The following is a 22,771-nucleotide window of genomic DNA, read 5'->3' as shown; positions in this document are numbered from 1 at the left end:
TTTTTTTATTTTCTCAGTGGTAAATTGTAAAAATCTTATTATCGTTGATAAACTTAAATTTTTTATACTACTCCAATGGTAGCATTAATGAAATTATAAGCTTAACCCTAGTTAACTAAAGCTTAATGACTAACTTAACCCTACATATTCAATTTTAGCTTTCACTCCAAAAGCCTTTAACCACCATGAATAGCCCCTCCCCGTCATGACCAAGCCCTTACGGCAGCAATTCCTTCCCCTGCCCTCGCTGGCCGGCCGTCCCAACCCCTCCCCCTCCCTCGCCAGTCGTCCTAGCCCTTCCCCCTCCCTCCTCGGCCATCCTAACCCCTCCCCTCCCCTCCCTCGCCGTTTTTCTTTTGTCGCCGAAATTGATCCCACCCAATAGTGAATTCTGGGTTTTTCGTTTGTTAAAGTGATTTTTGGGTGTGGATCGTTCGTCTGATCCGATTCAAGATCTCAAATTGAAGAAGGAATTAGCGGCTACTCGACTAGGGTTTAGAAGGTGGGGGGACGACAGATTAGGGTTTTTGAGGGTTGGTGGATGGGGGATTTTGGGGAAGGGATCGAAGTGGTGGTTCAGTCGTTCAGGGGAGGGGGGAGAGTTGTGGCAGGGGCGGGGGAGGCCGGGGCGGCAAAGGCAGGGGAGGTCGGCGCGCCGGCATGGGTTGGGGTAGGGGAGGCCGGTGTGGGTTGGGTTGGAGTGGTGCTTTGGTGGTATGCTTATGGTTGGCAGAAGTAGTTTTTTTAAAAAAAATATTTTTAAAATCATTTAAATGTTAAAAAAATAAAATAAATCTAACTATAGTTAAATATTTAGCTTAAATTTATCATTAATGTTATAGTTAGCTTTATATAAAAAGTTCAAGTGTACCAAAGATAATAAAATTTTTGACAATTCACCACTGAAAAAAATAAAAAGTTGAGTGTTACCAAAGAAAATTTCCCAAAATACTAATTAAATACACTTTGAAATGAATCTCTAACAAAATCTCAGATGACTATATTTTTTTATACTTATAAATCACACATATTAGTCAATGTAAAGCTAATAAATAGTATTTAAGGTTAAAACGTGTCATCTAATTTAAAATGGAGGAATTATATACTACGTAATATTCACTCTATTTGTTTCAAGGATTTAAACATAAAAATTTGATTAATAAGTTTGTATTCACATTGGAGCTGGGTGTAGATGGGGCCAATTCGGTATATAAGCCCAATGTAGACTTATAGAAAAATAGTGGATCGATAGTCCATGAATATTATGCACTTTTTAACCAATTGATAGGAAAATTTAAAACTTTTACGAGGAATTGTTGGCACGATACAACCTGGGACAATCTGGCTCATGGGTCAGGCACTCGGGCCACATGGTTTATGCATATAGAAGTTAGACATGAGCGCAAATTTTTAGTTAGTCTCTCATTGTAAAAATGAACATTTAATATAACAAGAATGAACATTTTTTTGCTATACAATATTATTTCTTACAAAATTAAATGTTTATTTTCATACTATCAGACGTTCATTCTTATAAAATTAATGTTTATTTTTATACTACCAGATGTTCATTCTTATAATATTAATGTTCACAATTTAATATGACAAAAATAAACATTTTTTTGCTATAAGATATTTATTCTTTCAATATTAAATGTTCATTTTCATACTATCATATGTTCATTCTTATAATATTAATATTCACAATTTGGCAAAATGTTCATTCTTGTAATATCAGGCATTTATTCTTATAATATTAGATGTTCATTCTTAATGTTCACAATTTGACAAAAATGTTCATTCTTGTAATATTAGATGTTCATTTTTTATAATATTAATGTTCACAATTTTCATACTATCAAATGTAATGAATTAATCAAAATTGAAAATGTAGATAAAATCACAATTTTCATACTATCAAATGTAATGAATTGATAAAAATTGAAAATGTAGATAAAATCAACCAAAATTGCAACGAAATTTGGCAAAATTCCTCCATAATAATCAAATAAAATTTGCTACAAAAAGTCTAGCTTGTAATTAAACAATTATGCTACTAGTACAAAGAAAATTGCACAATTACCGTTTTTTCCGAGGTCGTTTTTCATATTCTTGGGACGCTGCTCTACTTTCATCTCGAATATCCATGTTTATGCATGTCATTTTGATCTCTAAGCTTTGTAGTTTGATATATTATGGTGGTTTTGAGCGGAAATAGAGAGAGAAAATGATGGTTAGAGAGAGAAAGTGGGTATGACAGCTTTTTAAAATGAAAAATGTTTTTTTTTTCTTTTAAAGAGGTTTGTATCTGATTTGACAACATGTGACCTGTTAACGTCACGCGCACATCAACGAGGGACTATACTTACATAGGTGGTCTCCAGACCAGCTATTAGCAACTGAGACATGAGCTCAACACAAATTTTTCTAGGCTCATTGAAACACAAGACCCACTTGTATTAATATGTGGGCTTACATAGCTCAGCTTGTGTCCAACTCTAATTCACGTTGAGCCTTAGGAATTAGGATTGCAATATTGGTGTAGGGAGAGTATTAGGCTCAATCCAACTTGAGTAAAGATTAGTTAGAGTTTGAAAGAAGTTAAATAATAGGTGATTCACCATCATAAATTCATAACTCGTAAGTTGGAAATTCCCCATACTCTAAGTCTCTATAGCAAATCGGCTCGAATTTGTGATTAAGGTGAGTTATCTACTATTCTACTATCTCCGCTAAATTGCTTGGCTATGGATCTACCTCTAAATATTATACAATACTTCGTATTTCAAAAAAAAAAAAAAAAAAAAAAAGTCTACTTAAAATATTACTCTTATACTTCGTATATTATACGAAGTATATTATTCTTTACCATTAGCATAATGTATGGACTAACCTTATTTGGGCTTCTTCTTTTTGGACTCAAACCTCAATGTGGGCTCGAATGTTTCAAAAGCATATCATTGAAGTAAACACAAAACAAATGGGTGTAACATCTAAAAGAAGTTCTATTGTACAGTATTTACTTAGATATCGTCCTAAGAAGGGTGGCCTAAAGTACTGGACCTGCTATTGCTTTGCTTCAAAGCAAACATATACCATGAATCAAATCGGGAAATAGAATACGAGGAAGTAGTTTGCTTTCGATTTACCCTCCTTGGATTGATAATGTGGAGGAAGTAATCGATATTATTCAACTTATTTTAACTTAAGTAAACTTATTCGTTTATATTATTCCTAAATCGTGGAAATAAGGTGATCATATATAATAAGGCCTTGGAAATATTAATACAAAATGATACACAACTTGGCTATAAAGTTATACGGAGTATTATGTAAACTAATTAACATATAAATTGTCTGCTAATATGCAACTCGATTGGCTTTGCGATAAAGAAGGAATAAACACAACTTTTGGCCATTTTGAACTCCATAGCAAGGGACGACTATGATTAATAATAATTGCAATATGAGGTGAATACAGTAGTGGAGCCAGTTTATAAGCATAAAGCGTGCTAATATGTTGAGTCCAGGAACAATCCACATGTGAGCATTCTCTTGTCCCACACTAAAAGACTAAAGGGGGAGTGTAGTGGTAATGGAATCCCACGTTGAAAGAATTCAAGAGTAACCATCACTATATAAGGCTAAGGGGCTACTCCCCTTATTGCCATATGGTTTTGAGGTGGAACCTCCTTGGTCTTGTGAAGTGGTGGACTTGCACTCTCCCGTGACGGGTGCAGCCCAAACCCATATCTAACATAATATCTGTAGTAATCAATATCATTGTTCAATTTAGACTTTGGTGGAATATAAAATCCATCTAAGAGTTTCAACCATGAACTTAAACTTTTAATTAAGTTAGTCCAATGACATGCTGCTGTTGAAACTAGTGTGATAAGAAGATTACGAGTTTAAATCCCATCACCTTTTCCTTACCTTTACAAAGTGTAACATTTGTTTTTTTATACTTATCACACCGTATGAAATACAGAGCCTAGATTATATTACTCGTATTAAAAACTGATTTAGACACACCGAAATTTGGTTTTGTCATATCTCTGTTACATTAGAATAGCATTTATTAGATACTCGTATAAGATATTAGGTGAATGAGAATAATTTCGTAATAATGTATGTTTGCAACGTCGAACATCACCAAATAAGATGATTCTAGTAGCACTGACTAAGTCTCGACATTCCATATTTGACAATGAAATTAATCAACGTCAAATCAAAGCAATTTTTAATTGATGTCTAATAAGTTCGTGGATAGCCACTAATTGCATCAACTTGGCTTGCTCACTCTTGCACAACTAATTTCTACTGTGTTGTTTACTGCCTTTTTTTTACTCTTATACTACAAGTATGAAGACTTTCTAGCTAATTGATTGTACTTGCGGTACAATTCGTACATATTTGACCTACTTTAACCACTTTTAATACTTGTATTTAAATTTCAAGAGTACTCAAAAGATAGCTTATTATATACATCCGGGTTATTTGCTCATTCAATCAACAAATGAGTAAAAATATTATTTTCTCATTTGTTGATTGAATTAACAAATGACCCCGAGTGTACGGCACATCCGGATGTATATAACAAAATCTACTAAAAATTTAATCATATTGTTTTATTGAAAAAAACTTTCATATTGGATGTTATGTCATTCGGAATAAATCGATAATCTGAGTGATGATCTAAAGTCAAGCTTATCCCTATTCAAATCATATAATTTCTATTGTACTAAAATTACAAGGGATATTTTGATATATTATATATCTCTTGGCATTGTATCTTGATAATAATCATGTCAAACATCATACTTTGTATCCACTTATATACTATTTGATTCTTGTATATGATCTTCAAGTTAATCAAAGAGATTGTAACACTATAAATTGTTGAATTCTTACATAAATATAATTTAAAATTTTCAACTTCATTTTTCTCAAGCCTACAACCCGATTCTTCGCGTATATTTTAAAAAGACTAGGCATACATCAAGTCTCTACAATTCTTATTATGTACTCATATATGAGTATAATAATTAGCTAGTCAAACTAGTTAATCGATACGAGTATTGTAATAGCAAAACGAGATTGAAATGGATTGAGATATTTGTAAGGGTATATGTGTCCTAAAATTGTTGAAAATAACGGAAGAAGAAGAGATGGGCCTACCACAGTAGTAGTAGTTACATGTCCAAAATAAAGTGGGCCACAATTAAAAAAAAAAAAAAAAAAAAAACCTATAGTATAATAATCTACTCAACACAAATGGACAGTTGAACACGTAGTAAACACAATTCTCACGCGCCACCTTTGTCTTTTTTGATAATCTCATCTCATATGATTGCGCCAGACTTGTATGCATCATGTGTGCTACCGTTGGAACTTGCCGACAATTATTAACTGTTTGTTTTTTAAATTCTTTGATTATTATTTTTTGAATTTCTATTACTTTACTTTAATTAAACACCACCGTATAGATCTATCAACTTCAACTAACTTGGTAGAGGTATTTTAAAACCATCATGTAATGTAATCTTAATAATTTAGCTCTGTTGTTAGCTTTTTGGAGTGAGCTTTTTCATTAATTAACTTGTAACAAGTATAGCTCACTTTTTTGACTACAAAAAGGTCATACATACATTATCATTTTATGTAGCTTGAAGTAGATTATGTATGTAGTCAACAACTCAACTACTCCCTATTAATTATTTTAGACATTTCTATGGTGGTAAATAGCTTGATTAACATTATTTTCCTTTCACCTTATTTATACTAATTTCAAAATTATTGTCTGTGCGTTTGTATAGTGTATAATTTGTATATACATAGTATATAAGTTGTTGATGATTAAATACCGCGTATAAAGGATAACTATTTTGAGTATGGATTAGAAAACTTGTGAACAGTTTGACTCTCGGGCTTTGATTTGAAACTTGCATATATAATTAATATGTCAGGTATCTAGGTTTGTTTGTGCAAACCAGATGTGATCTCAAAGTCGATGAAATTTGGTATTGACAAATTTACGTATAATTCAAAAGTGTTTGTAAAAACTAAAGAGTAAATGTTATTTACCTTTAATTTGGGATGTGACGTGGGGGATAATTTAGTATACAAGGAGCTCGAGGCATGTTCCAACTATGGGTACGGTCACCCTCGATGCTTATCAAGTGGATAAGGGGGGGATTGTTCACTTGTATAGGAATACAAACCGGTGACAATATTGATAAGGATGGAGTTGGTCTAATATGTTATATATATGTTCACTATAGCTATATATGGTGATTTAAGTGTTTTGATTATCATGCCCGTATGACATCTGGTACAATAACCAAGTTCAGTTTATAACTAAAATATGCACAAAAGTTTAAAAACATTCGGATAGATTTAGATAGGTTTAAATTAGTTTATATAGGTTCAAGAGTTGCTAAAAATAAACAAACACACAAAAAAAATACGGTCAAATTGCATTGATCATATTGTCAATTGTGTAACTTGTGTTGCCCTTGTCAATGATAACCAATGTAATGTTCAAAAGAATAAAAAATAATTTGATTCAATTCAATTTGACTTCTTTTAACAAAAAATGAAATCTGTATTTTTTTGCCTGGAAGAAACCGGAAAATTATATTAAACAAGATCAAGTTTCATCAAAGTTTAGAGGCTCTTCACATTAACTAATAGTTGAAATATACATAACATGGTTATGAAATAGAACTCGTCCAAAAAAAAAAAAAAAAAAGTTATGAAATAGAAATGTACCTCCCCATATTAACTAATTGCTCACACATAATTTCTTTATTGAGGTTTATAATACATATCTCTATTAAATAATATTATATTTAATTACGCACAACTAATGTATTACTCCCTCTGTCCCTATTTTATTGCTCCATTTGACTATGCACGGTCTCCAAGACATGTATTAGAATGTTTATATCTTTATTTTCATACACGTAAAAATTATAAAAACGTGATATTAATAAAATATAAAATAAGACGAATCTAACAAGACCATTCATGACTATATTACCTTTTATAGATTAACGACAATTTATGGTCAAAGTTTTCAAAATTTGACCCAAAAAATGACAATGGGGCAAAAATAAAGGGACATAGGGAGTACTAAAGTAAAAACGATACAAATAAATGTGTTACCTTTTGAAATAAGTTTTCACATGATAATGCACTTGCTTATATGTGGTATTACAAAAGTAATTAGAATAAGATGCATAACAATTTCATATAGTTTCTATATTAAATTTAACTAGTCTTTTGGCCCGTTTAATGTACGGGTTGTTACTTGGTTATTTCATATGTAGTTATGCTTTTCAATAATTGAAACTTTTGATATGAAATACGAAGTAATTGTTTCATTGTTAAAACATAAAAAAAAAATAAAAAAAAAAAGAGAATGAGGGTAGAGCTGTGGAAGAAGATGAAGGAATTTAGTTATATATATATATATATATATATATACACACACATAAAGATTGTGGGATATGAAATGACTTATTGGTTTTATGTCTATTTTAAGTCTAGGAGTTGAAAAAACATTTTATTTTTTTTTTTAAATTTTTATTATTATAATTCATATGTTTATGCGATGTGTATTAATTGGTTCAATTTAATTTTTTTATGGTGGAAATAAAATACTTTATTTTCTTACTTGAATTTGCAAGTTATAGAATGCATAAAGAGTTAAATAAAAAGATTAAGAGAAGTGACATGTGTCATATGGGGTATGAATGAGTAAAGATGGGCACGGGCCGTACCGGCACGACTCCGGCACGGCCACTGGCACGGCGGCCCACTTGTGGGCCGTGGGCCGTGCCGTGAACAAAAAATTGAAATTTGGCACGGGCACGGTCGCCGGCACGCCGACACGGCCCATGCCCAAATAAAACTTAATTAATTAAGTTTATTTATATAAACTTATTTAATTAATAAATAAATAAGTTTATTTTATATAAACTTATTTAATTAAGTTTATTTATATAAACTTATTTAATTATTATAACACAATAAATCAATTTATATATATATATATATAAATAAAAAAAAATAAAAAATAATTAAGTGGCACGGTTTGCCCGCGGCCCGGCACGGCACGGCCCGCCAGGAACGTGGGCCATGCCATGGGCTGGGGTGTGTCAAAAAAAGGCACGGCACGGCCCGGCCCCCCGCGGAGCCGGCACGGCACGCCTCCCACCGCGGCACGGCCCGCGGCGGCACGGCACGGCCCGTTGCCCATGTTTATGAATGAGTAGTGATGACGTATCATATGAAAAATTTGTGGTTTGTGCATGTTTTTAAATACTAAGTATAGATATAGATTTACGAAGCATACTGTGCTCAAACTAAGCATTCATGGACACTAGTGTGTATTTTTATTCACTCGACTCGATTCCCACATGTTTGAAGTACTCTTAAGACACTAAATTTTAAAAAAAAATATATATAAACTTAATAAGAGCTTATCTCCCAATTCTAGAAGATCCTAAGACCGATTTTCATTGTCTATCTTTGTGATTCACACAACAAGGACGACAACGGCAACAAAAGCAATTTCATAAATCCTTTAATAATTAGCCACCTCACCCTATAAGTCCCTAAACTTTCATTTCTAATTTAATTAATGCCAACTCATCAGTTCAAAGTCCCTAAACTTTGCATTTAAAATCATTAAATTTGTTGCCACATGTGTACTAAGGTCCCTAAACTATACTTAGTCAGTTAATTTGTACCTGAAAAGTGAGTCATTGGTGGTTGAGGGACCATTTTACCTCATTTGAAAGTTGAGGAACTAAAATGCTATAAATACCAAAGTTCAAGGACCGTATTTTAGCTTAACTCTTTGTTATTACCATCATGTAATAATTTTAAATAAGCTTAATTAGGACAGGTGGACAGCTAATATATTTTGTCACCTTCTACATTAGTTGTAAAAAGGAAATAATTAATCACGTCGTATTAATTAAGTAGTAAATACATGATTAATTGACAAATTTATACACTTATACAGTTATTATACGATACAATTTCCCCATAAAAAACCAGGAGTTATAACTTTTTTTTTCATTGTCCTGCAACTTCTGTCTCATCTCCCATCATCAATTTTCTCTCTCCTCCCTCAAATCTGTCACACTCTTCCTGTGTGAAAGAGGGAGGAGTTTTATATAATAGAATTTAAACTCTATTAATTTTAATTAATTACTCAAAATCTTATAATAAAAAAAAGTGGGAGTTTTGCTTTTAGAAGAGAGGGAATAATTTTCTTTTCTTTGATTGAGCATTTAAAGCAATCAAAACATACCCTTCTCAACAAAGCTTCTATCTTTGTCTTCCTTACTCTTTAATAAATCTTTCATTTTCTGGGAATTTCTTAATTTTTTTTGAAGATTTTGAGGTCAATTACAGGGGAAATTCACCCACAAGTAAGTTCATTTTATTCTCTATTTTAATCAATTTTGTAATTTTTTGCTTAAAATATTGTTATGAATATGCTGTTTTTTTTACCTGAATTTGGAATTATCGTGTGAGAAAGATGGAAGTTTGAAATAAAGTTCTAATTTTATGTTTTTCTGTTGAAAGTTTGAATTTTTCCGTGGAAATATGAATGATTCTTTCAAGTGATGGCAGCAATTTTGGGTTTTTAATTTCAGCTTTTTTCACTTAAAATGTGCAGAAATTGTGTAGATATGGCAGTTCTTAATTTTGACCAGTTATTCAGTGAATACTTTGAATTATGCTTTTGTTATGTGAATTGAATTTATTTTTGTGGGTATTAGTTATTCTGGAAATTTATTGTTGAAAGGTTTGATTTATGAATCAATTTATATTTTGTTTCTAATTGAAATTAATGTCTTTGGTTTTTAGTTGTTCAAGCTGCGTTTTTTAGGATATAATTCACTTTCATGTGAAATAATGAATATTGAATCAATTCATAAACCTTGAAAAAACTTATGTTGATATATGGGAAATCATAGGTAATGCAAATTGGCCTATATCTTGAAGATGCATTATATATTATAGACCCTTCTCTTAATCATATAGATCATTGGTGGTTGCAAACTAGGTAGAATTACTCGATTATGCTTGGAAATTCCAATATGTCCGAACGAGGTTTCGTTTGAGGCAATATTGCATAGCTTATGTGGTGTTCTGATATAATAATCATTGTGATTCTTGCTTGAACCCACTGTTGCATATCTTTACTGTAATTGTGTTCAAGTGTTAACATGATTCAGTGAAATTTTGTTGATGTAGATGTAGTTATTGTGGATTTGTGGGTGACATTTCCTGATCACATACGTGTAGGAAGTTTATTAGAAGGTGCCAAACTTCTGAAGAAATAGGATGGCTTCCGTCTCTGATATAGCGGTTTCTGCTGGGTTTAATCTTTTAAGTGCATTTGTCTTCTTGTTGGCGTTTGCACTTCTGAGGATTCAACCCTTCAACGATAGAGTTTACTTTCCAAAATGGTATCTCAGGGGGTTAAGAAACAGCCCACTTCACACAGGAGCTTTTGTGAGCAAATTTGTCAATGTGGACTTCAAGTCCTACTTGAAATTCTTAAATTGGATGCCAGATGCCATCAAAATGCCTGAATCGGAGCTCATTGAGCATGCTGGATTGGATTCAGTGGTTTACTTGCGGATATACGTGATAGGGTATGCAGCCACTTGTAGATTAGTGCTTCCTTGGTGCACTCTCTTTGCATTCTGTTGTTTGTTGTAGCAATGTACTCAAGAGTCTTGGTTTGTCTTAGATGCATGAGATCATTTAGATTTATTTAGTAGCTTTTTAAGTTAACATAAGATTTGATTTGCTTTCTTTCTAATAGTTTTCAATTACATTAGATAGGAGGTTGTATATGATGGAGACAACATGGCTGCTCTTAAGATAACCATATTTTTTTTTCTCTCTGTATTGCATTTTAGCTAAATAAGAATGTTTAGATGGGTTTGAACTTTGAAGTTTCCTTACAGGATGTACATTTCTGGAAGTCAAATTAATTTTTAGTGAGCGACAAAACCCAATGTCTGAGAGCGTATATCCTAAGAATGATGGTTTTATTCATATGTTCAAGATGATAGTAGGGAAAACAGTGAGTGAAGTTATCTAGGATATTGCATGTCAAGGTTTGAGTCGGGAAATTTAATTCAGTCTGTCGGCACTTAGCACTGTTGGCTTCTGAGTTTCCAGACGTGTAAGGATGTAACTGTGGATGTTCAGCATCTTCTGTTCATTTATTTGAGAAAGAAGTACTGGAGAAAATTTTATTCAAATGCTGAGAACAACATATTAGAAGAATTAAGCATGCTGCTTTTGTCTGTAGACATGCATCTGTTTTAATTACTATTGTAGTATTATTAGTTTGATGCCTTTCGTTTTTTGCAGACTTAAGATTTTTGTCCCTGTTACGGTGCTTTCAATGCTGGTTTTATTTCCAGTCAATTTTACAAATGATACATTGAAAGTATCCAAAGCAGTCTTCAACGGCATTGATAAGCTGTCAATTTCAAATATACCGCTTGAATCTCCAAGGTTTGGACCTTTTTTAAGTCTGGCTTTTATCTCCTTGAGATTATCTTATACTTTATATTACTTTGGTTATGCTGTCCGACCTGTTATTTTATTCTCTTGCTCCCAGATAAACTTCCTCTTTGACTATTATGGTTTCCAATAATTACATACTACCTCCTTCTATTTGGGTTCTACTAAGAACTGAGGTATTTAGATTAAGAAATATTGAAAAGGGGGTGTAGCTGAAAAAGATGGTGGATAAACTAATAAAGTATGAGTGACGGAGTAATAAGTTGGGCAAGTGTAAGAAAAGGTAGATAACGTAAGAGAGAGTGAGTGGAAAGGTGTAAATACTTTGGGGTATGAGGGGTAAGGCATAAAAAAAAGACTTAAATGGAATACAAGTTAAACAAACAAGGGGTAAGATAGTGGATGCTAAACTGCTAATGTGGTATATTCAAATAAACCAACGAGCTCTGGTGTTAGGGGGTTGGATGTTTATGATCTGCTAAATCAAGACCATAACAACACACATTATGGGGTTCATTGCTGGCAGATTTGTTGAGGTTGAGATGTATGCAGAATTATTTTGGATAGAATACAATGCTTGATCAAAGTAGTGGTGTATCATAAATAAAACCTTAGGTAGGCAATACAAGGGCTTTTGAAGTGCTAGTTGTGCATTGGAGCTTTAATTTATTTATTTATTTTTAATCATGGCTTATATTCGTGGACTGTCTTTGCTCACCTGTTAGTTGTTTCTAAATTGCAGGTTTTGGGCTCATTTAGTGGTGGAATATGCCATTACATTTTGGTCATGCTATGTTCTGTATAAGGAGTATGCAAAGGTTACAGCTATGCGACTGCAGTTTATGGCAGCAGAAAGACGTCGTCCTGATCAGTTTACGGTAAGATCATCTTTTGTCTCTTGCGATTCGATTTTAGCTCTTAACTTATGTTAGTCACACCTCCTTATGTCCAGATCCCTACAGTTGCAGCGAGACTTCTCTTGCTATAAAATTTTGACTGAGAATAGTCATTGACTACTGGTCTTCCTCCCTAATAAACAAGAACTAAAAGATATTCTTTAGGAACATTTGAATATTTGATAGTCACTATCGTTGTAAACTGAATATTTGTGTAACGGTGATTCATTGAACTTTGAATAGGGTGGAATTATGTTCCCATGTTTTATGGATAATTAATTTCCAGTTTTGAAAATTTTATCAATTCTAGAATGTAATATTAATAGGTTTATGCCTGCATTATGGAAAGAAATGAAAGTGAGTGAAGGTAGAACTCGTAGAAGTGAAAGAAATGATTACAATTAGTGCTGTGCTGATTCGTGTTTATTCAAGTATAATACATGCATCTGATTTGTAACTTGAACCATTTTTCACCATTGATCTTCGTCAACCTTCCTTTTCTGTGATGATATCTTGATTGATTTATTTCCAGGTCCTTGTACGAAATATTCCCCCAGATGCTGATGAATCAATTAGTGAGCTTGTGGAGCACTTTTTTCTGGTCAATCACCCTGATCATTATCTCACTCATCAGGTCAGGCATCTTCAGTTTCTTGCTCCCTTTTATTTATTGAATCTATGAACGTTAAGTGTGAATGCTCATGAGGGGTCGATTTGGCAATTCAGGTGGTTCATAATGCAAATAAGCTGTCAGATTTAGTTGAACAGAGGAAAAAGAAGCAAAATTGGCTGGATTACTACGAACTAAAGTTTTCTAGAAAGCCGGATCAACGGCCCATGACGAAGGTATTATTACTGAAATATGCAGCCATGCAATGATTCGTTTAACACACATTAGCATCTAATGCAAGTTCTTTTCTTGATATTGCAGACTGGATTTCTTGGCCTATTTGGACAAAAAGTTGATGCCATAGATTATAATGCTGCTGAAATTGAGAGACTAAATAAAGAAGTGAGTTCCTTTTTTTTTAGCTTTTCTGGTTCTTTTGTTCGTCTAATATGTACATTTGAATAAAACTATACAAGATATGAGGCAAATATGATTTTTACTTTCAAGCTCTTCATTTTTTACAATAAGAAATTATCTTAATTAAGGATAGTAATTTTTGCTATCACACAAACGAGGCACATGAGCTTGAACATTGTTATTAGTTGTACCATGCTATTCTATCCACACTGCTTCTGCTTTTGATGAGAGAATGATATATGTGAGTAGAAAATTGTGTACCAAACAAAGAATATTGTGCTGAAATGTGCTTTTGGAATCCAATGAAGTCATTAAGTGCTTCCTCCCTGTACCTGATATGTTTCCTAGTATTGGGTGGGAGGGTCATTAATGGCTTGGGAACATCTCAGTAAGTCAGGGGATGGTAAGTATTGGAAGGGGATGACTGAAAATTAGTGGACATCCTGGAAACAGCAATGCCCTCACTTGTGTTGGTTGTGCATTCCCTTTCCTTTAGAAAGTAGTCAAAGGAGCTGCAAATTGGTTAGTGTAAATCTACTGCCAGTGGCTGATTTCACCGAGCTCCTGGATGGGGCTCGATCACTAGCTTTCCAGTCAGCCCTTCCATGACATGAGTCTCCCTCTCCTTTATATCTCCATTGTTTTCTCTCTTCCTAACTCTCCCTTTCTCCTCCTTTGCTTAATTGCCTTTGCCATTTTATATCTGGCAGTTTTAATTGATAGATTTATCGCTGGTGCTTGTCCATGTTTTCTTGCAGCATAAGTTAATATAAGTTTGTTTAAAATGATTAATGGGCCCTATCTTTCGCGTATTTTCATAGAGTTCACTTGTTTTGATTGAATCTCTTCATGCCAGATTGCTGAAGAAAGAGAGAGAGTTGAACACGATTCAAAGTCTATCATGCCTGCTGCTTTTGTTTCCTTTAAGACTCGATGGGGTGCGGCTGTATGTGCACAGACTCATCAAACCAGAAATCCAACGATTTGGTTGACTGGATGGGCCCCTGAGCCACGTGATGTCTATTGGCCCAACTTAGCTATTCCATACGTTCATCTCAGCATCCGAAGGCTGATAATGTCTGTTGCATTTTTCTTTCTGACATTTTTCTTCATGATCCCAATTGCCTTAGTACAATCACTGGCAAGCATTGAGGGAATTCAGAAATATGCTCCATTTCTAAATTTTATTGTAGAGCGGTAAGTCTGCTTTGCAGTAAATTAATTACGTTCTGCGAATATGTTAAATTGATTTAAACCATATTGATAGAAAGAAATGATCTCTTTTTCAAAAGAACAATTTTTTAATTTAACCAGTTCGACATAGATATAATCATGCAGTCACTAATGAAGATAGCTTAGAAAAAAAAGGAACTTTCCCTGATAACATTGGTCTGACGCTTATTGCTGTAATTACCCTCTCTCTCATTGTATGTGTGTTATCTTATTATTACCTTATGTACTTCTCTTGCTGCCTTTTCAAATTATTTCCTGGTAGGCAAAACTGTTTCTTTGATAGACTGAATAGCTTCTTGTTTCGTTTGAATTCTGCATCAACAAATATCTTTCTCCTTCTCATAGTAGTTCTCTCTCAAACTCTTAAGAATATTAATAGTTGTGACATCTCACATCTTATTATACAATTGATGAAGTAGCAAATTTAGTATAATAGAAATAGGCACAAACATAGTTAATGTACCACCATACCGTGTATGAATCGTTTAACATTTGATTTTGTATGAATTTTTACGATGTGATTGATTTCATCTCTGATTAAGAAATAATGTTGATTGCATTTTGTTGTTGTCTGAAAACCATTATTCCTTCCTCACTGATTAGGGAATTATTCACCATGCAGGCCATTTATCAAGTCATTCCTTCAGGGCTTTCTACCTGGACTTGTTTTAAAGCTTTTCCTCATCTTCCTGCCTGCAATATTGATGATGATGTCTAAATTTGAAGGCTATGAAGCATTATCAATTCTAGAAAGAAGATCAGCTTCGAGATATTATATGTTCAACTTTGTCAATGTATTCCTTGTTAGTGTTGCAGCTGGTACCGCAATGCAACAACTGAAGACATTCCTTAAATCGCCACCAAATAAGTATGTCACTCTCAATCTATGTTTTACCATACATGTTCTTTTGTTATCCTGTGGATGAATGTAGAATAATGTAACTATTTTATATAATATTTGTACATATCGTCATATATCATACATATGTATGTTGCATGTATACATTTATGGACATATATAAATTCGTGTACCTTAAATTTATAGATCGAACTTGCATATTGTTCTTGTGTTTGGTAATTTTATTGTTTTTTCAACTTTTAATTAATTGTAACAAAGTTGTACAAGAATTAAACGGGGTCAATTGACCCCATTACCTTGAACATGACAATTTCATTACTGAAACTTCCTATCAATAATATTACTGGTTGCTTATGTAGGTTCTTTTAAATCAGTTATGTAGTTTAGATCATCTTATGTGAAATTCCATCTGATGCTCTGACTTAACAGGATCTTTGAGATCGTTGGTATGGGGATTCCAATGAAAGCAACTTTCTTCATAACTTACATAATGATTGATGGGTGGGCTGGTGTTGCTGGTGAGATACTGAGATTAAAACCTTTGATTATATACCACTTGAAGAATTGGTTCTTGGTGAAGACTGAGAAGGACAGGGAGGCAGCAATGGATGCAGGAAGCATTGGGTTTGACACTGGGGAGCCTCAGATACAATTGTATATATTGTTGGCTTTTGTTTATGCTGTGGTCTCTCCAATTATATTGCCGTTCATTTTGGTCTTCTTTGGCTTCTCTTACCTTGTGTACAGACATCAGGTTAGTTATTATTTTTGTTTTCTTAAAATCAAGTTACATTAAGTGAACAAAAATTCATATATTATTTTTTACAGGAAACTTTTTCATGAAAGCTTTGTCGGATTCACTGTGTTTTAGGCTTCATTTTATTTTTAAAAAACCTGAAGACTGCTTTTATGAGCTTATTAGCCCTTATCTTGTTACTCATGTCTCTACTTATTTTGTGGGTAAACTCGTTTCTCCTGAAGCTTATGTTTTAGGTGAAAAGAACAAATTCCTTAATGTGTGGTATGACGTGAGCTTATCCCTTTAGTCATGTACTTAATTGTTACTTGCTCAAATTGGGTGTGGTTCAGAGTTTCCTTTAGGTGAAGGAACAAAATCCTTAATGTGTCATTTTAAGTGCTTGGTTGCATGATTGCAGATCATAAACGTTTACAACCAGGAGTATGAAAGTGCTGGTGCTTTCTGGCCTGCTGTCCATGGACGAATTATTACTGCAATGGTTTTCTCTCAGTTGCTTATGATGGGACTGTTGAGCACTAAGAAGGCTGCTTCATCAACACCATTTCTCATTGCACTTCCAATTTTTACCATATGGTTTCATAGGTACTGCAAGGGTCGATTTGAGCCAGCATTCAAGACTTATCCTCTACAGGTCAGTCAGAGAACAGTGATTATTGATTAATGATAATATAATAATCGATTGCGCCACTTTTGTTTAACATAGATGATTTAAGCCAATATATAATACACATCCTTCATGTAACATGTTTCAATTTTTTTTACTGGCTTAAGAAACTCTGGATTCCTTCAGAGGTCTCGTCTCTTTAATAGTTTCTAGGTAGTTGTGTTTGATCTGGATCTGCAGTGTGGTACTGGTTAGGTGGGGATATTCAACAATTTCTTGTTTTCCTACTGAACACTTATTAGATTTTGGATAAGCTCATCAATTAGCATCGTCTGGCTGCATAGAAATCTACCTTTGCATAAGTGCAAGCTAGAACAATTTGAACAGGAAGGCACATGCGTAAATTACTAAGTTCTACTCCCTCTCTTTTAATAAAGTCTTGGTTTAAATGTTCAAAGAAGCTTTACTTTTATAACCCCTCTGCCAAACAAAATTTTTCATATAAACTGCAAACAAAGATTGATTGATTGACTACACGGAATAATCAAATTTGGTTCATGTTAGCCGACCCCACTTTTGGGATTAAGGCTTTGATTGATTGATTGATTGAAACTGCAAACAATTGAACTGGCTGTAAGTATATAAGTTCCTTGAATGGACAAGTAACTTTGAATGAAGAATGCTCTTGGACTTCGCTACAAATAGAATTGATAGAAAGGTTCCAAGTTCCTCTATATTTGCGGTTGGTTGTATATTTTGGTCTAAGTTTAGGGCTAGGGCATCCAAGTATCATGGCACATACTGTCTAGGGTTGGTCATGGGTTTTTGGTGTGGATAGTAGAGTTTGTATGACATGGTTAAATTGGGCACTTATTGGTTTAAGGTCAGGGTCATGGGCACAGTCGACCCTTCATTTCACCAAGTATTGGCGTCAGATTTTGACACTATGACATGGCACATGGATATGGATACTTGAGACTTAACTGTTCATTAGATACCAAAGCCTTGAGAATTTTTCATAAAAGAGCTGTATGATGCTTAGAGATGTATCTGTGTCCAACCAACAGCTCCCCTTCCTTGCCTTTTGGCCCGTCTTCTTCATCTGTATACTTTTGCACTTACCTCCCACCCTCACCCCTCCCTGCAGGAACCCCTGGTTAGGAAAAGAGTAATTCAAGTTACATATTTGTTTACTATGGCAATTTCATATGATATGTTTCGATCTTCAGTAGTCTTCACACTATTCATTATTGTAGAATGACTAATACTGTGTTTTCTGGAATTTTCAGGAAGCAATGATGAAAGATACGCTAGAACGTGCAAGGGATCCCGGATTCAACTTGAAAGCTTACCTTCAGAATGCCTATATTCATCCTGTGTTTAAAGACGAGGGTGATGAAGATGATGCAGTTCAGAACAAGTTGGAGATGGAAGCCGAGCTTGTTCCCACTAGACGCCAGTCAAGAAGAAACACTCCAGTGCCTAGCAAAATGAGCAAGTCATCTTCTACTTCTCCAAGTAAACACGTCGATCTATGAAGAGTGTGAGAAAACTTATGGCCTTATGGGTAATGAGCTTAGTTCATAGCAAAGAATTACAGCATTGTAGTCAGATTGTGCAGGCAAATGCATCAGTAGGTCTGTTTTTGTACTTTTTAGGGAGGGAATGTAGTATGGTAGATCTTATGGCTCTCCCTTCTCGTTCACTCGTGTTCATGTATAAAGCACTGACTGTCTCTTGCATGTAAATTACTTCAGCTGTTCTGGTCTATGAATGTCAAAACCTGCTTCAAGCTGGTAATTTTCTGCTGCAATTTTTTTTATTCTATTTTGTGTGTTATACTCCTGGAATTGAATTTATGAAGCACTTTTGCTCCATATTAGCCTATTTTAGAGGTCTTAATTCCCTCCCAAACCAAGTTGCTCCCTCTACCTATTAATGCTAAAATCTACAAATGTTATGATTAATTAGCCTACTATGGTTGCAACTTGTAAGGATAAAACTTTTACCATCAAACACCCTATATATACTGGAGTTATATAATCAATTATGGTAGTCCATTCGTTTTTTTTTTATTTTTAATTTTTTTTAATTGTGTTTTCTACTTGAAATCACAAAAGGTCAAAGTAAGAACAATATTGTGTTTTAAACTTGCAAAAGAACAGGGATATTGAGTAAAAAGATACGGTAGTAATAAACTTGCAACATTGCCTAACGCTTCTATTATTGACTGTCTTCAATATTGTCATTTATTTACTTCAATATTAATTAGAATAAATTCACAAAAAAAAAAAAAAAGGACTAAAAATTTATCTTAGACTCTTAGTAAATGCATATAACAAATAAATATCAAATATTAGCTGTGTTTTTCATTTATTTTGTTGGTGCAATGAATTATAGTTTTGTGCACAAGTGCTAAAAAACGCTTACAAATAAAATATTCCTACTACTCGCTAATAATTTACTCATGTTTAAAAATCCGATATAAGAAATTTTCAATCCAATTACATGTTAACGTAAGTTAAATTATTACGATTACATGACCACCGTATTAATATACAATGTTCGACAATAACACACTCCATAAAGTGAAAATCTTCTCAAGTTACAGTTTCCAAGAGTATATAATGAAACTCACCCTTTATTCAAAAGTAACTAAGTAAGGGCGACAATCGTAATCATTTTTACGGTTCTCTCTCTCTCTCTTTTTTTTTTTTTTTTTTTTTTTATTAAAAGAAGTCATGGTCTCTTAGTATTTACTTGCTTTGTTAAACGTTTTTATATATTCGCTACAAGTATTTTCTTCTTATTATTACTTCGTGTTTTTTTTTTACTAAATTACTAGTTATTGACCCGGGCGATGCCCCGGATCATCATAAATTATAAGTTTGATTAAATTAATTTAGAAGAGTTAATGTTGAACAATATTAATAACTAAATAAAAATGTAATAAGAGGTCAATATGAAAAGTTTTTTAATTAAATTAAACACTATTGTATTATATAGCATTAAAGTTAGACCAATGAAGAGTTTTTGCTAAAGAGACTAAACATTAATACAATTCAATATGATAAGAGAAGAGGGATGACACATAGGATGACATGTAATGCATATGGCATATGAATGACACATGTCGTTAGCATATTGTTTCAATGAGTTTTAATAATATTATTATTATAGATTATAGATTATAGATTATAGATAGATTATAGATTTTCATTTTTAAACCTTAAAAAATTTCTCCAATCCAAACTTAATAAGTATTCGTAGGCTCAATTAGCACATTTGGTCATTTGGTATCGTTAAAGAGTAAACAAAATAACAATGGATTTTCAAAAACATAATTAAAAAAAAAAGAATGGACCAAAAAAGTCGGCCCATTAAAAGAAAGCCCAAAGTACATCAAAGAAAACCCTAACTCTCTCTTAAAACCCCCTTTTATTCCTCCTCCTTTCATTTTTAGGCCGAACCACCAAAACCCTAATTTCCTCCTCTCACTCTCTCTCTCTGTTGCAGCAGCCATGGGTAAACTTTCTCTCTCCTCCATTTTCATCTCTTCAATCTTCTCCATCTTGTTCTGGATTTTCTTATTGATTCTGGAAAATTGATGAAATTGCAGGTGCATACAAGTATATGCAAGAGCTATGGAGGAAGAAACAATCCGATGTGATGAGGTTCACTCAAAGAGTTAGGTGTTGGGAGTACCGTCAGCTTCCTTCCATTGTTCGTGTTACTCACCCTACTCGCCCTGACAAAGCTCGTCGTCTTGGTTACAAGGCCAAGCAGGTTTCTCCTCTTTTTCCTTTTGATTATTGTTTTCGAATGCTTTTTGAATTTTTTGATCTTTGATTATTGAGTTGTTTGTTGTATTTTGTGATGAATGATTGTTGTTTTGAAATGTGGAATTTTGGTTTATGTTTTTTGATTGGAAATGATGTTTATATGGCTGGATTTTTGAATGTGGAATTTTGGTTTATGTTTTATGATTGGAAATGAAGTTTATATGGCTGGATTTTGCGCGATTATTGTGTCAATTGATTAATTTAGTATGGTTTTTGTAGAGAAAGTGTTATAAACCCTAATGCAGATTTGGAGGGGTGTATTTTTTTGACGGTGATGATGCTGATAAAGTTGTGATTTTTCTGGATAATTATGTATGTTGGGTTGGATTAAAAGAGAGTGCATCGAGGATTGATTTTCGACAAGTATACTGATAATAATTGTGTTATTGCTGCATTTTTACACAGATTGATTGAATTTTTTTTCCCCCCTATTGTGAAGTATTATATAGCAATTAGAAATTATAAATGAAAAGGCTTTTTCAGGATTTCTTTTTAATTAGGTTTAGTGTAGCTTATAGTGTATGGTCTCATTGCATTTACATGTTAGTTTTTGATGCTGCTTCAAACTCACTTAAAACATTTCCTTTAGTTGATTTTTGCATTGTTGTGGTTTGTTTTAATCACCAGTTTGTTTGCACCATCTATAGGTAGTTGTAAAGCTTGTTATTATCATCATATTTCTTACCCCTTTGATTAATGCAATAGAATTATTAGTTGAATTGAACATTATCGCGTGTTAGCTTTTGGTTTGATATTAGGGAAGTTGGTCATATTTTGTCTCAAGCTTGTTTCTTTATAGCTTTGTGCTTCGATGTCACTAGAGATGTTATAGTGTTGAGCAGAGGTGCTGCTGTTGTGCACTCCAGTTTTCACATCATTACTTAAGAAAGTTCTTTTGTCACAATTCTAGGGTTTTGTTGTTTACCGTGTCCGTGTGAGGAGAGGTGGTCGCAAGAGGCCAGTTCCAAAGGGTATCGTCTATGGTAAGCCCACCAACCAGGGAGTTACCCAATTGAAGTTCCAGCGCAGTAAGAGGTCAGTTGCTGAGGAGCGTGCTGGTCGCAAATTGGGAGGTCTCAGGGTTCTCAATTCTTACTGGATCAATGAGGTTTGTTCCCCCCTCTTGTTCAATCTTGTGGCTTAATTTTATTGATTTTGGTTTTGTAATATTGTAAGTATCTATGTTTGAATTCTTGTTTTGGTGAGCTGTTGATCTGTATTTTTTCCGTCATATTTTTGTTTTTCATTCCTGTTCACCCCTGATAACCGGATTCCCATTTATCGCTTGAATCATGTGATGACTAGGTTTTCTATGATGTTCATAGTGCTTAAAAATTCACTAGCTGAAGAATGTAATATTATGCCTTAACTTAAAATACCCTTGACATAGGCTTGTAGATGAATGACTTTGCTTGAAATTGTGATATAAAACCCTCTAAAGTTGTTGGCCATATTACCTTGCCAAGGAAAACGGTTGAGGATAGGGGAAAAAAGTATTATTCTACTAGAGTAGCAATCTAAAACTGACTAATTGCTCTTGTATTACTCACAAAATTTGTGTAATGCCCTTTGTCCTGCAGGATTCCACCTACAAGTACTTCGAAGTCATTCTTGTTGACACTGCACACAGTGCCATCAGGAACGACCCAAGGGTCAACTGGGTCTGCAACCCAGTGCACAAGCACAGAGAGCTCCGTGGTCTTACCTCAGCAGGAAAGAAGAACAGAGGTCTCCGTGGCAGAGGACACCGTTACCACAAGGCCAGGCCTTCTCGCCGTGCAACCTGGAAGAGGAACCAAACACTCTCTCTTCGCCGTTACCGATAATTGTCTTCAATCAAAGTTGCTTTTGTTATCAGATATGGAATTCTATTTGGAGTACTTCTTAGCTATGTTGAAATTTCTGCCCTTGAGTTCTAGACTTCTGAATGGTTTTAAAAATTTTGTTCCGAGAATTATGTTTGATATCTTTTAGTTCAA

At 33.8% G+C, this 22,771-nt stretch overlaps 2 protein-coding genes across 3 annotated transcripts; both read left to right on the top strand.

Moving 5' to 3' along the window:
• The first annotated feature begins 9,091 nt into the window (after nt 1-9,091).
• Nucleotides 9,092-18,763, top strand: LOC145577559 (hyperosmolality-gated Ca2+ permeable channel 1.1-like). Of its 2 annotated transcripts, none has more exons than XM_081635050.1 (12): nt 9,092-9,449; nt 10,333-10,685; nt 11,416-11,562; nt 12,314-12,449; nt 13,000-13,101; nt 13,194-13,313; nt 13,399-13,479; nt 14,351-14,691; nt 15,350-15,595; nt 16,016-16,340; nt 16,744-16,977; nt 18,240-18,763. In XM_081635050.1, exons 2-12 carry the CDS (start codon nt 10,372-10,374, stop codon nt 18,486-18,488), a joined length of 2,295 nt encoding a protein of 764 aa, XP_081491176.1. In that variant the 5' UTR covers nt 9,092-9,449; nt 10,333-10,371; the 3' UTR covers nt 18,489-18,763. The 2 variants fall into 2 exon arrangements, with proteins under 2 accessions (XP_081491176.1, XP_081491175.1); XM_081635049.1 differs by having other exon boundaries at nt 10,282-10,685.
• A 1,616-nt stretch (nt 18,764-20,379) lies between these two features.
• LOC145577558 (large ribosomal subunit protein eL15y) lies at nt 20,380-22,771 on the top strand. The gene is made up of 4 exons (XM_081635048.1): nt 20,380-20,475; nt 20,570-20,736; nt 21,703-21,900; nt 22,373-22,771. Exons 1-4 carry the CDS (start codon nt 20,472-20,474, stop codon nt 22,616-22,618), a joined length of 615 nt encoding a protein of 204 aa, XP_081491174.1. The 5' UTR covers nt 20,380-20,471; the 3' UTR covers nt 22,619-22,771.

This window comes from Chenopodium album, chromosome 14 (genome assembly GCF_948465745.1).
Source record: "Chenopodium album chromosome 14, dcCheAlbu1.1, whole genome shotgun sequence".
NCBI classification, from domain to species: Eukaryota; Viridiplantae; Streptophyta; class Magnoliopsida; order Caryophyllales; family Amaranthaceae; genus Chenopodium; species Chenopodium album.
This window is presented reverse-complemented; position numbering and strand designations above follow the sequence as displayed.

Coding starts and splice junctions, on each gene's coding strand:
- LOC145577559 (XM_081635050.1), top strand. CDS start 10,372: ATGGCTTCCGTCTCTGATATAGCGGTTTCTGCTGGGTTTAATCTTTTA. Junction 13,314..13,398: donor ATCAACGGCCCATGACGAAG/GTATTATTACTG, acceptor TTGATATTGCAG/ACTGGATTTCTTGGCCTATT. Junction 14,692..15,349: donor CTAAATTTTATTGTAGAGCG/GTAAGTCTGCTT, acceptor TTCACCATGCAG/GCCATTTATCAAGTCATTCC.
- LOC145577558 (XM_081635048.1), top strand. Junction 20,737..21,702: donor TTGGTTACAAGGCCAAGCAG/GTTTCTCCTCTT, acceptor TCACAATTCTAG/GGTTTTGTTGTTTACCGTGT. Junction 21,901..22,372: donor ATTCTTACTGGATCAATGAG/GTTTGTTCCCCC, acceptor TTTGTCCTGCAG/GATTCCACCTACAAGTACTT.